General features: G+C 39.1%; 1 pseudogene and 1 gene segment (V, D, J or C); both read right to left on the reverse strand.

Annotated features, from left to right (window-relative positions):
• Positions 1-504: 504 nt before the first annotated feature.
• On the reverse strand, positions 505-1106 carry LOC130884706 (T-cell receptor alpha chain V region 2B4-like; annotated as a pseudogene).
• Positions 1107-12011: 10905 nt separating this feature from the next.
• LOC130884707 (T cell receptor alpha variable 9-2-like) lies at positions 12012-12541 on the reverse strand. The segment is given in 2 exon segments: positions 12012-12358; positions 12484-12541. Coding segments are annotated over 2 exon segments (405 nt in total).
• Positions 12542-16169: the final 3628 nt, after the last annotated feature.

A 16169-nucleotide genomic window follows, 5' to 3' on the forward strand; every position in this document is an offset into this window, starting at 1 on the left:
TTTAGTCCTCCCCATCACAGTAAATCTCTCTTTTGTGAGTCCTATTTCATGGTATGACTTTGTGACATTCCCTGCATCCAATATGCCAAGGTACTGTTCCTTCCTCCTTGAACCCTAACAAGAATACATACACCTCTGTATGTGTGTTTCTTGTGCCTTTTCTTTCTTTTGTTTTTTTTCTTTCTTTTGTTTTTTGTTTGTTAATTTTGCCCATTTGTATGCTAAAGAGAATGATAAAAAAGTAGGTGTGATGTCGTGTGGAGGTACAGAGGATCTGAAAAGAAATCGTGGATATTAAATCTTAATTAAAATGCAAATGCATAATTTTTTCAACTAAAATATAGTGGAAAACATTTGGGCTACATGAATATGTTTTACATTCATTCCCACAATAATATTTTCCATGTAAGTTAAACCAACCCTCCTTTGGCTGTTACCTTCCATTTCATATGGAATAGAAGGAGAATAATCAGAATTTCTCCATCCTGTTTTCTGTACTCTAGCTCAGACTTTGCTGAGGCCCTGTAGGTTTGGGTGCTGGCTGCAGGTGTATTGGGGAGCACTGTGTGCTCACTGCACAGAGGTAGACAGCTGAGTCACTGGGCTGGGAGTCTCTGATGTTCAAGGAAACAAGCAGGCTGGATTTATTGACCTGAATTGTAAATCTGCCTTCTTTCTTTTCACCATTGGAGAAGATGGAAATCAGCATCTTAGGGCCTTTCCCAGGATTCTGTCTATACCACAAGAAGTACTTAGAAGCACTATCACTGAAAGTACAGTTGAGAGAGGCCATGGCTCCGTCTGAGACACTGAGGAATTCTGGGTTCTGCTGCACCTTCTGCTGGCTGCTCACCCCTGTGCAGAAAGACAAAGGTCAGATAAACATAACTGGATGCATATGGATACAGACACCTCAAAATGGCCTTTCCGTGGGCCTCCCACCTGCTTTTGTTTCAACATGAGAACATTAGTATTTCTACCGTCCCTCCTAAAACAAGTGAAGGGAATACCCTCCCGTATTGTATTTTTATGTGCCCATAGCAATGGTAAAACTCACCGCATAGTTGAAACCAGAGTACCACTAAGGAAACACTTAAGAGATACATTATGGTTTTCATTGAAGATTTGCACTTCAATCAAAACAAAGGGGCTGTGATTTGGGGAGTTCAAAATCTTCTGCTGTAAGATGCATAAAAAGAGAAAAACCCCAAGGTGTTCATCCAATTAGAAAGAAGGTGCTAGTTTTCACTGCTACCTCAGAAACATGTCTCCTCCCTCTAGCCACCCCTACAACACACAGATACAAAAGACCATGTGAGAAATTGCATCTGGGTCTCTGAGAAGATGCTGCCATCTGGTGGACCCACCTTAGAGTTAAAAAAATTTTAAGTGCACTATGTAAACTACTAAAACAAGCAATGGTTTAGTCAGATGAAAAATTTGAGACATTTGATCAAGTTTATGTATGTGTGCGCATTTCCAAACATTTTCATCAAATGGCAACTTATTTTCAGCAATTGAAAGCTATTTCACTAGTCACTTTTCTATACTATTACTGAAGAACTTCTCAATCAAATAATAGTTTATGTTCTTTATCTCTTCTGTGTATAAGCTCATAACCCCTATATTGTTCCTTCATCATCAGTTTTTATATAAATTTTTCTATAATAAAAAAGATTTGTAAAAAATAAAATATCTTTATTTATCTATGATGCTATCTCTTATCTCTCTTTGTCAAGCCTATGAATATTTATCAAACACATTGTGACCCATTTAGAGGCCTTTTGTTTGAATCTGTCTTTATTGTGTATTTGAAATCATTTTCTGACTAGGAGATTATTTAAAATGCTAAGTGGAAAGGCCAGGGCTAATTCTGTGGCTTTACCTTTTGACTCCATCCCATCCAATATGACAGAGGTATGCTCACCGCCCAGCTGTGTGAGCCATGTTCACCACCCCAGTTCCAGTGATGCAGCAGGTCTATGTAACGATTAAGCAGTTTGTGCACTCTACCCACAAATCCCATTTCAGTTCTCTGTAGCTGAGCCTCCTAAAAGAGTCAGAACAGTTTCTATAACCAATACAAACCAGGAAGTCATCTCTGAAAGAGGCCACACCTCTGCTTTCAGGTCACAAACAGAGCCTAGCTGAAAAATTGTGGCCACCAGGAAGCTCCAGTTGACTCCTGTTTTGTGGTTCTAGAAGCCCTCTTTTTAAGATTCCTTAGGCTTTATAAGGATGCACATTGACGAACATTGGGTGCCAGATGTAGTTATAAATATTCTCTGACCTGCTGGTCTGTCTGGACCAAGTTTTTACTGCCTGCCTGTTCCAGAAGCCACATATAAAATAAACAGTCTGAGGCTTAATATCAATTACATACTCTTTGGTATATTAGCTCAGGTATCTTATTACCTAACATCTTAAATTAACCCATTTTTATTATTTTATAATAAGGCTCAAGGTTTGTTAACTCACATCTTGCTTCTTGGGTGTTTACATGGCGTCTGAATGACTCTGCCTTTTTCCTCCCTGTATTCAGTTTAGTTTTCCCATCTACCTCTATTCTGCCCTGCCATGTTGTAGGAAGCTACGGGCTGTGTTCCTGCCACCCAGGTCCTGGCTGCCTGGCTAGCTTATGCCCCAAAATAACGACACACAAACTGTATTCATTTAAACACTGCTTGGCCCATTAGCTCTAGCTTCTTACTGGCTAATTCTTACATCTTGATTACCTATTTCTATTAATGTTTGTAGCACCCCAAGGTGTGCTTACCGGGAAGATTATAGCCTATGTCTATCTTGGGTCGGAGCTTCATCATGTCTGCCCTGGAGAAAAGAGGCATTGTGTCTGAGCTCACTTCCTCTTCCTCCCAGCATTCTGTTCTGTTTACTCCACTTATCTAAATTCTAATCTATGAGGGCCAAGCAGTTTCTTTATTAATTAACCAATGACCTTCCTCCATCACTGCCATAGGCCAAAAAAGTTTCTTATTAACTAATGGTAATAAAACATATTCATATCGTACAGAAGGAAATTCTGCATCATCCTTTAAATATGAAATACAAGCCGGGCGTTGGTGGCACACGCCCTTAATCCCAGCACTCGGGAGGCAGAGGCAGGTGGATCTCTGTGAGTTCGAGGCCAGCCTGGTCTACAAAGGGAGTTCTAGGACAGGCTCCAAAGCTACAGAGAAACCCTGTCTCAAAAAAAAAAAAACCCAAAAAAATAAATATGAAATACAATATATAACTTGAGCTCACAGCCTAGCTACATTTTATGTATTTGTCTATTTATTCATATATTTATTTTTGTATGTATTATGTGTGTGCTTGTTTTTATGTACATTTACCTGTGAACACATCCGTATGAGTGGGTGTTTGTTGGGGAGGCCACTCATTCATTCCTGGCCACTTAGATCCAAAGTAATCACACAGAAATCTGTGTTAATTACAATGCTGTTTGGTTCATAGCATAAGTGTATTTCTGGCTAACTTTTATATCTTAAACTAACCCATCTCCATTAATCTGTGTATCACCATGTGCCTGTGGCTTACTGGGTAAAGTTCCATCCGGCATCTGTCTCTGGTGGGGCTACATGGCTTTTACATGACTCTGCCTACTCTCTCTATATCTTTTCCAGTCTATCTATATTCTGTTAAGCTCTTGACCAAAGCAGCTTCTTTATTCATTAACCAATAAAAGCAATAAAAGCAACACAAGGACTTCCCACACCATTTTTACTTTTCAAATAAAAAGGAAGATTTTAACTTTAACACAGTAAAATTACATATAGTAAAACAGTTATCAACAAAAATTACAATTACAATATTTATATCTATTTTATCTTTATCATAATTAAGGAAACCTATAACTATTTATTCTTCAACGCCATCAAAGACCCCAGTATCCGGCAGACATTTCCATGAAGCAGGAAATTTCAAACCAGTTCCATCTATATTGGCAGTTTGTCAGTCACTTTCCTCTGTGTCCTGAAGAATGTCTGGCAGACTCATGAAGCAGGAACCCCCCCAAAAATCTCACCTTCTTTAGGCAACTTCAGCAGTCATTTTTCTGTGCAATTCCAGTCAAATAGTTCAGGCAAGAGCAGTTTCTGAAGAAGGTTGGTGCCATATTCTATAGTCTTTGAAAGATGCATACGTGTGTACAGGTCAAAGTTCAACATTTTCATTTTGTTATTTAAGATGCATCAAACAACTCTATTCACCCAATTATAAAAAATTGTCCTAGATTGTCCTGCTTTGTCAAGAAGTCCTTCTCTTCTTCCATGCCCACCTTCTCTCACACAGATACAAAGGGACACAGGAGAAATTGTCTCTGAGTCTCTCACTGAATAAAGCTCATCATCTCAGGCTGCTTTGTCAGTGAACTCCATAGACTGGAGTGGCAATGTCCTCACCAGTGCTAGGTCTGCAGATGTGGGTGCAGTGCTGGATAGTAATGTGTTCTGGGGATCTGGACACAGTTCTTCATGCTCGTGAGAAGGGCACTTCACTGATTGAGCCATCTCTCCAGTCACTATTTATTTTTATTAGTAGTACTAATTATATAAATTATTATTTATTATAACACATTAATACACACATATCAAATATGTTATTCATATTCACTCCCCATTTCCCTCTTTTGCACTTGCTGATGGACAGCTGAGCTAATTTCATAATTTGGTTAATGCAAATAGAATCAAAATAGCATGATGTGCAAATAACCTTATTGTATACTGAGTTTGATTATTTTAGGCACATAGCTAGGAGTGCTAAATCTGGGTTATGTGGAATTTATATTTTGGTTGGATTTCTATCAAGGAAATATCACACAAAATTTCATAATTGTTGCAGTAATTTATATTCTGATCAACTACACATAAATGTTCATTTCTTATCACATTCACAATATCATTGCCTTTTGTTTTCTTGATGATAGCCATTATTTGGGGGTAAGATGGATCCTCAGTATAGATTTTATTTGTTTATCTGTTTCTTTAGCATGGTGGTGCTAGAAGTGCTTAGAAGTCTCCATATACCAGTAACAAACATTCACAGCAGGGATGCTGGTGATCATCTAGGGGAGTTACGAGTTCCATCCCTGAGACAGACAATAAATAGAACATCCTAGAAAGACAGAATATGGAACTGTGGAAAAAGCAAAAGTATAAGCTTTATCTACTGAAATGGGAGGGTCCTTGAAGCTAATCAGCTAATTGGACTTTGGCTATAGAGTTTTATTGAGCTTGTGTCTTCTCCTTTCCACTATTAGTCCTGTTTAGGTCTCCACCCATGCCTTCCCACCAGTTCATCCAAATTTTCTTCTGGGAACAAGAACTTGCAGTTTCCAGGAGCTCACTTTTGCTTTCCCATCTGTATGTGCTCTTCTAACTCTTTCTTAGCCCCACCCCCTCAGAGATCAATGGCAACTGATGTAAAGGATGGAGCCATTATTTCTCTAGCTAGTTAATTCGAAGATGGGCTGAAGCTGAGAAGGCATCACCCTTAGATACACTCTGGGGTTTGTCCAGGGGACTATGGTCCCACATTCTGAAGAGCATCCCAGGTGCTTTCAGTGTATTTACTCAGAGCTTGTACCTCTTTCCCTCAGGTATCATCTCCAAGTTTGTGAATCAAGATTGTCACAACTAAACATTTTTTACCTAAAAAATTTATCCCCACATGGCTGGAAAGTTAAGGGGGGAACTCAGTTTCTGAGAAAATCTCTACTCAGATGCCCCACAGAATAACAGGATCTGTACATGTTGAAGAAATTTTTTATGAAGATTTTACCAGTCCATGATATACTGAGCCAAGGACAGTCAAAATGAACAGGGCTATGTATAAATATTTGATGTAGAGAGCCATAGATAGATAGATAGATAGATAGATAGATAGATAGATAGATAGATAGATAGATAAAACAGGTGGACATTAGCTCATTAGCACATCCCAGAAAACAATTTTGAATTATTTCATTATCAGCCACAGCCGACAGGTAGGGTAGACTTTCCTTAACAGGCTTATCTCTGGTGACTAAAATGCTTTCATGTGGTTCCCAGATGAGCATTTGGGGGATATAAACTTCACAGTTGTGACTTGGTTCTGTGTCTACGGTCACTAAACTGGAAGAGGTCACAAACCACTTAACTTTCAAGCTCACTTAGCAAGATTTCAGACACTCACTTGGCCTGCATTCAGTCCACTATGCTTTGTCCACTATACACCTATCTTTCAGCAGGAGCTAGACATTGATATCTACCTTCTCAATTACACATAGGAAGCAGTCTCAGACAGGTGACTCCTGACTTGGGAGAAAGGTAAAGCCTTTCCTGGTGAGATGAAGGTATTCAACTGAGAAGAAAAGTGCTCATAGTCCCAGGACAGAGGGTTCCACAGTGAATCCAGTGGACATCTATAGTGACATCTGAGGCCACTAGGATACTATACCCTCTGAGCCCCTGAGATCTCTGCCAATCAGAAGAGGCAGGCTAAGGGTGTGGCATCTGAGGTAGAAAAGTAGCACTGGGTACAGCAGAGGAAGTGAAATTATTATTATTATATATCTCATTAAAATAAAACATATTTCTTTAAAATATGTATCTTAAAATGTATGTATATATTATAAATATTAATAAGTGAGCATGTGTAAATGTTTTAATATATTATATGTATATATAAATTTTAGGTGATATAGAATAATATAATTAATGAGCTTATCAAACAACCCTAATATTCAGCATTTATAGTTTCTTATTGAATTAAGTTTTTTTTTAATTCTGAATAGTCCACATTATTTAATTAAATCATTTATTTGTGTTTTCATGACCAATCAGAATTTCATTTTTATCCACCATTAGCTTTTTGGATAGCTTTTTGGGAATTAAAAAATTGTTTTTGCCATATTCATAGTTATTTTTTGATTCAATTCTCCAGTTTCTCATTGGGTACCACTAGAATATGTTGTATTTTTTTGGATGGGCACATATTTTCTTGGATTTTATTATTCTGTTTTTTTTCTATGGGACTATCCATCTAGAGCTATGTTGGCTGTGTCTTTGATATGAGATTTTAATCCACTGATCCTGAGTCTTGAGTTGAATCTGTAAGGTGAAAGACTGGAGTTGTTCAGAAAGGGCAGAACCATACTGGAACTGAGTCAATCTGACTGAGTAAGACAATGGAGACTGAGAATTTGCAGACAGAGTTCCTGGGGGAAATATGGTAGACTTACGTGGGTTCTGGTTCTTTTACATTGAGTCCAACCCAATGGGCTAGGGCCCTGGCAGAGAAGTCCAATGGCATGAACAAGAAGATGCTCCATGAACTTTGAATTATTCTTGAGTGAGTTAGCATTCCCAAAAGCAGTCTTCTTGACCTTTCCATGAATGTTAGAAAGTATATTTATTCATGGATATTAAGTGCTTCTTCTGTTGACACACATGTACAAGTCTATGGTGCACTTCAACAGTAAGAATTACTGTAAAATTAGTGCTGAATACTGAGGTAGCTAGTGAGTTTGGAAAGAATCTTATAGTCTCAGCAGAGAGAGCAATGGGAAGATGGTTTTACTAGTTCACTGGCCACTACAGTAACCTTTAACCATATGTTTTAAAAATAAAATCTCCTGAGTGTGTTTTCCTCTCATTTCTTGGAGACACAATTTCACAGCAACTTTCCTGGTCTTCTGTCTCCTTCACCCTTCCCATTTTCTCTTTCTTGCTGTGCCCTGAGCCTTAAGTTAAGGAGATATGTTGTGAATGTATCAATTGGGACTGGGTATCTCACTTGTTCTCTGTATCTAAACGAGACCTGAAGAAGTACAACACTAATAGAATAGACTTGCTAACATGGAAATGGGAAATCTCATGAAGCCCTACTGATAGAGAAACAACTACAGTCAACTAAGAAGTGCTGAGACTAGAAACAGATTGAACCCTGTAACAGCTTACCAAGATCAAATGACAAGTCCTGAAATTATATACCTATGAGTAACACTCAACAGACTGAGCAGACTATATTTATGTATTTAGGCAGGTGTGTGCATGTGAGTATTTGAGGGTGTGTGTGTGTGTGTGTGTGTGTGTGTGTACACATGTGTGTCTGTCTATGTGTCTGTGTTTGTCTGTTTGTCTAATAGTGACAGACAAAAAAGACACTATGATTTTAAGGGAGCAAAGGGACATCCGTGACAGGGGTTTGAGGAAGGAAAAAGAAGGGAAAAGTGATGTAATTATATTTATTGTTTAAAAGAAAATAAATAAATACAATATAAAAGGAAAATCAAATCTCCTATAAAATGTCTCCCAAGGTCATTACTTTAATTCTCTAGGACCTTTCTAACTTGCTTTGGTTTGAAGTAAAATTTAAATTGTGCTCACCATTTCCTGACTTGAGAGCTATTTTAAAGTTTCTCATTTCTTTTAATCATGTCTTCTTTTACTCTTTGAGTTTCCCCATTGTGATACTTGCATTAGGGTTTGATTCATCCTTTCTGGCTATAGCTGCTACGGAGAGCTGAGTTATGTGAGAGAAGGCAAGGCCACTGAGCAGCTGTAATTATCAGACAGATGTCCCCAAGAACAGGAAAGCAAGATCTGAGTATGGAAGGAAAGTTCCTAGAGAATCACAGGATATCATGCAACCAAACAGACAGCACATAGTAAGTCAGAGATGCTCAGGTAGGAATAAGGAAAAGAGGAAAAGGACAAAGAAGAGTCAAGTGCCATTTGCTTGTTTGCCTCCTAACTCATGCATTCAGGGGATATTTCTGAACTGATTACAGTGAATCATTTACAAGTCTTTATGATAAGAATAACACTGCTATGAATCGAAGGACCAGCACCTTGACATCTTAAAATTTTTATTCTAATTGGTAAAATTGACAGTGAACACACTGACACACAAGTGAACAGCATAGTTCAATTTTATTAGTCTCAACATAAGAGAGATGACCAGAGTGTTACAACAGCATAAGTAGAATAATGAGTAACAATGATAGAGCAAGGGAGTATGTTACAGTAAGTGGGAGCTGTGGCAGTTTAGGGGAAGGACTGTGGTAGAAATGGAAAAGGACTATGTTAATGGGAAAAAAAGAATTAAGTAAGGGTTATAATGCAGATAGTAATGGCGTATGATTGAATAAGTGGTGGGCTATGTTAGGATATGAGGAGGACTATGAAAGAGTAGGAAGGTCTATGGCAGAGTAACAGGAGGATTATGATATAGTAATGGGAGGACTATGATAGAGTAGCAGGAGGACCATGATAGAGTAACAGGAGGACTATGATAGAGTAACAGGAGGACTATGATAGAGGAACAGGAAGACTATGATAGAGTAGCAGGAGGACTATGATAGAGTAACAGGAGGACTATGATAGAGTAACAGGAGGACTATGATAGAGTAGCAGGAGGACTATGATAGAGTAGCAGGAGGACTATGATAGAGTAACAGGAGGACTATGATAGAGTAACAGGAGGACTATGATAGAGTAGCAGGAGGACTATGATAGAGTAGCAGGAGGACTATGATAGAGTAACAGGAGGACTATGACAGAGTAACAGGAGGACTATGATAGAGTAACAGGAGCATTATGATAGAGTAACGGGAGGACTATGATAGAGTAGCAGGAGGACTATGATAGAGTAACGGGGGGACTAAGACTATTGGAGGAAATACCACTTGTTGGTTCCCAGAATCTGGGCTAACTTAGACCCAAAATAATCACACAGAAACTGTAGGAATTAAATTATCTCTTGGGCCATTAGCTCTAGCTTCTTATTGGCTCTTTTATTAATTTAACCCATGTCTATTAATCTGTATACTGCCATGTGGCTGTGGCTTACTGGGTAATGTTCCCAGCATCTATCTCCAGTGGCTCCATGGCTTCTCTCTGACTCTGCCTTTTTTTCTCCTAGCATTCAGCCCAGTTGTCCCAACCTAGCTCTGCTCTGCCCTACTCTGCTCTGCTATTGGCTCAAGGCAGTTCTTTCTCCATTAATGGTAATCACAACATACAGAGGGAACTCCAACATCATATGATAGAGTAACAGGAGGACTATGCCAGTAACAGGAGGACTATGACAGAGTAACAGGAGGACTATGACAGAGTAACAGGAGGACTATGACAGAGTAACAGGAGGACTATGACAGAGTAACAGGAGGACTATGACAGAGTAACAGGAGGACTATGATAGAGTAACAGGAGGACTATGATAGAATAATGGGAGAACTATGATAGAGTAATGGGAGGACTATGATAGAGTAACAGGAGGACTATGAAAGAGTAACAGGAGGACTATGACAGAGTAACAGGAGGACTATAATAGAGTAACAGGAGGACTATGATAGAGTAACAGGAGGACTATGATAGAGTAATAGGAGGACTGTGATAGAGTAACAGGAGGACTATGACAGAGTAACAGGAGGACTATGATAGAGTAACAGGAGGACTATGATAGAATAATGGGAGAACTATGATAGAGTAACAGGAGGACTGTGACAGAGTAACAGGAGGACTATGATAGAGTAACAGGAGGACTATGACAGAGTAACAGGAGGACTATGATAGAGTAACAGGAGGACTATGATAGAATAATGGGAGAACTATGATAGAGTAATGGGAGGACTATGATAGAGTAATGGGAGGACTATGAAAGAGTAACAGGACTGTGATAGAGTAACAGGAGGACTATGACAGAGTAACAGGAGGACTATGACAGAGTAACAGGACTGTGATAGAGTAACAGGAGGACTATGACAGAGTAACAGGAGGACTGTGACAGAGTAACAGGAGGACTGTGACAGAGTAACAGGAGGACTATGATAGAGTAACAGGAGGACTATGACAGAGTAACAGGAGGACTATGATAGAGTAACAGGAGGACTATGACAGAGTAACAGGAGGACTATGACAGAGTAACAGGAGGACTATGACAGAGTAACAGGACTGTGATAGAGTAACAGGAGGACTATGACAGAGTAACAGGAGAACTGTGACAGAGTAACAGGAGGACTATGATAGAGTAACAGGAGGACTATGACAGAGTAACAGGAGGACTATGAAAGAGTAACAGGACTGTGATAGAGTAACAGGAGGACTATGACAGAGTAACAGGAGGACTATGATAGAGTAACAGGAGGACTATGATAGAATTATAATAGAGCTGGCACCTTTTCCCACAAAACGCTTATGTTGACAGGTCAGATCTGTACAAATGCTGTGGAACATTGTATATCACAGCATAAACTTAGCATTGTATTCTAGAAGGAACAAAATGACATTTAAACACTTTGAGAGTGTAGACAGCATCTGGTTTATACTGCATGTATTTTATGTGATAGGGCATTAAGTTGTATGGCTGCTCTTTCCCAAGCACTGAAATTACTTCTGAGGATTTTTAGACAGCCAGGTGATATGTAGCCACTTGGAGTTCTCAAAACTTTCACCCTTGCTCCTCAAACTGTGTTTGAGTTTCAGCCTGAACTTACTAACAGCAAAGGGGAAAGTTCTCCGTGCAGTTGAAGTTCCTTTCCCCTCTGTGCTTGTGTGACAGGGCCAGTTCTGTCCTCCTACCATCTTCCTCTTCCTTCTCCATAGGAATCCTAGGACTGGGGACCCTGGGCTCTTCTGTCAACTCTCCCTCCATACTTTCTGAAGACATTATATAGATGTCCCTTTTCCCAGAGCACCCTGTTCCCTGCAATTACATAATGCAGCCAGCTCTACCAGAGAGCTGTGGAAGAAAAAGTGGAGGACAGACTTCATCTCCTACAACAAGCAGACAACTTTCTTAGTCACACGGCTTTACTGGGGGGTCTCATACTCTGCCTGAGGCAGTTTTGCATCAGAAATTACTTTAGTCCCAGCCAAGAATCAAAGACAGAAAACTCTACTTCTTGTTCTCCCACTGTGACTGTCCACATGATTTTGTGCAAACCAGAGAGATGGAGAGGCACACAACGCAGAGGAACCGAAGCAATCTCAGAGGCAGGAGCTCAGCAGTCAGGCCCTGGTGATGAGTTTGTGCTCAGCTCCCCTTGTGGTTTCCACTACTGTGTCACCCAGAGCACAGTAGTACACAGCCGAGTCTGACTCCTGGACCGAGGCTTTCTGCAAGTGGAAGGAGCTGGATCCTTTATCATAAGTAGCTTCAAAACCTCTGTTGCTTCCCTTCTCGTTGTCCTTCGAGACTCTGAAGAGGAGCTGTGGACCTTCTCCTGGGTACTGCATGTACCAGAACAGGGGTGGGTACCCTGAAGCTGAATAGTTGCAGTGTATAGTAAGAAAATCCTCTTCTGAGAGGGTCACTTCACCTTCTGTCTGTGTCACTGAGTCTCCATGGGTCCTTGCTGGAGGAAAAAACAAAAATAAAACAGATATGTATGTTACCTTAAAGACAAAGCTCTTGGTTGAATTTAGGGCTCAAGGCTTTTCTTACATAAAAAGAGTAAAAAGTTTAAATCACTTGACTTACTGAGTATGAGGAGTATCGCAGTAACGAAGCCTGGGGAAGATTCCATCTTTAGTGGCATCTAGATGATGTTCTTGATTCTTAGCATGTTAAAAACAGAGAAACAATGAGTCTAAACTTAGATTCACACAGTAAATACTATAGTGTTAGGATGCGGCGCCACCTGGTGACCAGAAAGTAACAGTTAAATGTAGCAATATTCACTGAAAGACATGGAAATAATGAACTCTTGGGTTGGGTTTAGAATCACTGCTACTTCAAAGGATGTATTTTCTCCCTTCTAAGTGAATGTCAATTTTAAGGCATTTTTAATTAAAGGTTTTTTTTGGGGGGGGAGGGGGATAAGTCACACTACACAAACAATACTTAAATATTTCAGAATTCCAACCTAACTGAAGAAAAACATAAGTGATTGAATTCTATGGAATAATCTGAACTTTTTGTAAAAGGTTCCCCTTCACCCTTAAAAGATTTCCAGCTAACACAAACTGACTTGCTCTCTGAGCTAAGTCTACAAATGGACTTTCTGTTTATACCCACGCAGGGATTCTCTCAGTGTTTAGTTTAAGTTCCACATCTTTAAAACCTAAATCTTGTTCCGTGTTTCTACTAAGAAAATACTGGGATTAATTGTAACCATGATGCATGTGCTTACAGTTTCTTGTTATCATCTTTATGGTTGTTTTCATATAATTGTTCAGATGCCATTCCTGGTCATTGTTTTGTCTTTATGGGTCATTTTATGTCCTAAGACAATAACTATGGTATTAATATGTGACCAGTTTGTGCTTCTTTTGCATTTTTTTCTTCTCTAGGAAAAAAAAACACCATCATGAGATATATCAATACCAATGATAATAACAGTCTCTCTCTCTTACCAGAGAAATACATTTTAAGAAGTGAGCCGTGTTTCTCTTTCATGGTGTTATAAGATGTGGGGAAGATGAACTTCATTCTTTATGCCAGAGTCACACAGAATGCTGTATAAAATAGAAAACAAAAGTTTCACCTTGGGCTACCACCCTGGTCTTTCCAGTTCAGCTGTTATTTTATTTTTTAATTACTATATTTGAGATTATTATTTAATCACAATATTTCTCCTTTTTCTTTTCTCCAGCCAAACTTTCCCATGTACTCCTTCCCACTCTCCACCAAACCTCTTTTTTGCTCATTGTTATTGCATGCATATAAGTATATGTGTATACATATATACATATATATTCCTAAGTAGAACCTGTTTGGTTCATATAATTTTAAATGTATGCATGTTTTTAGGGGTGACCATTTGATGCTGGAAAACCAATTGGTGTGTTCTTCCCTGGGTAAGGCCACCTCTCTTGTCCCCAGGTTTCCAGAGTTGCCAGTGCCTCTCTTGCAGAGATCAATCATCATAGGCTGCTGTCTGTCCACTTTGTCACACTCATTGGTATAACCCTGGATCAGCCCACATGTCGATGGTCATGTTGATGGGACTTTATCTGTGTAAATTATGACATCAGTAAAAGACACAGTCTTTAGGCAAACTCGTCAATCCTGTAACTTTTACAATCATTCTGCCTTCTCTTCTGCAATGTTCCCTGAGGCTAAGGTCCAGGAGTGTTTTGTAGATGTATTCATTGGGACTGGGATCCATAATTCTGCAGTTTGATTGGTTTTGGTATCCTTTAATGGTTTCTAGATAAAGAGAAGTTTGCAAAGAAGTTTCCATGAAGAGGGGTGATGGCTACAGTTAACTGTGGGTATAAGGACAATTGTTCATAGATTGTTGTTAGGGATTATGCTTGTTTCAAAAAATAGATTCTCATCTAATAAGCATGGTTTTACTTGAACTTTATAAGTTGTCTAGGTTTCCAGCACCACACACAGTGTTGCTATTGTGGAGTTGGTCTTCTGTCCAGTTAGAGAGCTGTGGGTACCATTAAGGAGTGCTTGCCATTACTGCACTTGTCGGGTTATTGTGACTTCTGATGGTTGATGTGGTTTATAGGGATCATAACTGGGAAGGACTCTGTTGTTTCCCTCTTTTGGAAACTTGCATGGCACTTTCTTGTTCCAAGAAAGCCAGTCCTCTGGAAAGAGTATTCAGGCATAAGTTCTAGTTTAGTGGTTTCTGGGCCCTGTGTCTGAAGTGACTGGTGCTGTCAGCAATAGGGACTCGCCACATTTCAGGGGTTAACCAAGGGCAGCAGCAACAGGCTGTATGTTTTGGGAGTCTCTTGGATAGCCCTGGCCACAAACTAAAAAGAGGGCTTCTCATGTATGGCGTTGAGTTTTTGTTACATGTTCTTTGGCTCTTGGAGGAAGCACCATCCTCCCACAGTAGAAAAATTTATTAAAACTATAAATATCTATATATCTATATCTAATACACTGCATCGTAGGAGTTATTTTCTAGGTAAGTAGTTAATAACATGGTTCCTTCTGAAATTTTCAGAAATCTTTACAGTTACTTTACCCACTTCTCTTGTATTTATCCCCATTCTAGTTTCTTTAAAAATCTTCTATTTTCCCATTGCCCCTATCAGATTTCTGGAATCCTGATAGTCTGCTTTACCCCACTTCTTCTATATTTACATCTCCCCCTCCCACATTTTCCCTATTTCCTTGATTAGATAACCTGTAGCCCGGTAATCTCCCTGCTATTTTTCCCTAAACCCCCTACCTTAGGAATAGTCTCATTTCACTTTCCTGGTTTCTGCAGTTACCACACACTATGAACTCACAACTGAAGATTTGGAGATATGAACCTTCAATAAGAAAGAGCATGTGGTGTTAGCCTTTCCAGATCTGGATATCACTTAACATGATCTTTTCTAGTTCCAGCTGTTTAATTGCAATGTGCCTGATTTTGTTTTTATTTACAGCTGAAGAGTATCCCATAGTATATTTGTACCACATGTTCATTAACCATAAACCAGCTGTTCAACATTTAGATTGTTTTTACTTCCTACCTATTATGAACAAAACAATAATAAACAAGTATCTCTGGAGCAGGGTGCTCAGTCCTTTGGGCATATGCTGAGGCTGGGTTACCTGGGATATTAATTTTTAGCTTTTCGATAACTATCCAAACTGATTTTAATGGGGCTGCACCAGTTTGCATGCTCATTCACAGTGAAGGGTCTTGCCTTTTCCCTGCATCCCCTCCAGCATTTGCCATCAGTTGTTCCTTGGATATTTGCCTTTCTGATGGGGTAAGATGAAATCCCAAGTTGTTTATATTTGTATTTCTCTAATATGAAGGAATGATTAACATTTTTTGAAGACTTTTTTGGTTCAGAAATCCCCGTTTATTTGTTATTAATTATCAATGGCATTATGCTTACAGGAAATACAGTCATAGAAAACATTTGTAGATACAACAACATAAAAATCAGGAGAAAGAAGATAGTGGGCTGCTATAAACTTACAATTTCCAAGGTAGTTTCAGGTGAAGTCATAAATCATTCCCATTGCTTACTAATGCTCAGACTTAATTAAACATCTTTGCCATTTTGGTTAATCTTACAATCTCCTATTCATACTCATTTGCCACCTGCATTTATATAAATGTCTGCTATATTACTCATTTTTGTGGGTATAATACATGGGTGCGATCACCTTCACCATTTTTTATTGATTTTTTATATTTTTTGTTTGTTCTTGTTTCTTTTAGAACTCTATATTCAGGTCCCTGGTCTGTTTTTGGA

Source organism: Chionomys nivalis, chromosome 12, assembly GCF_950005125.1.
Source record: "Chionomys nivalis chromosome 12, mChiNiv1.1, whole genome shotgun sequence".
Lineage (NCBI taxonomy): Eukaryota > Metazoa > Chordata > Mammalia > Rodentia > Cricetidae > Chionomys > Chionomys nivalis.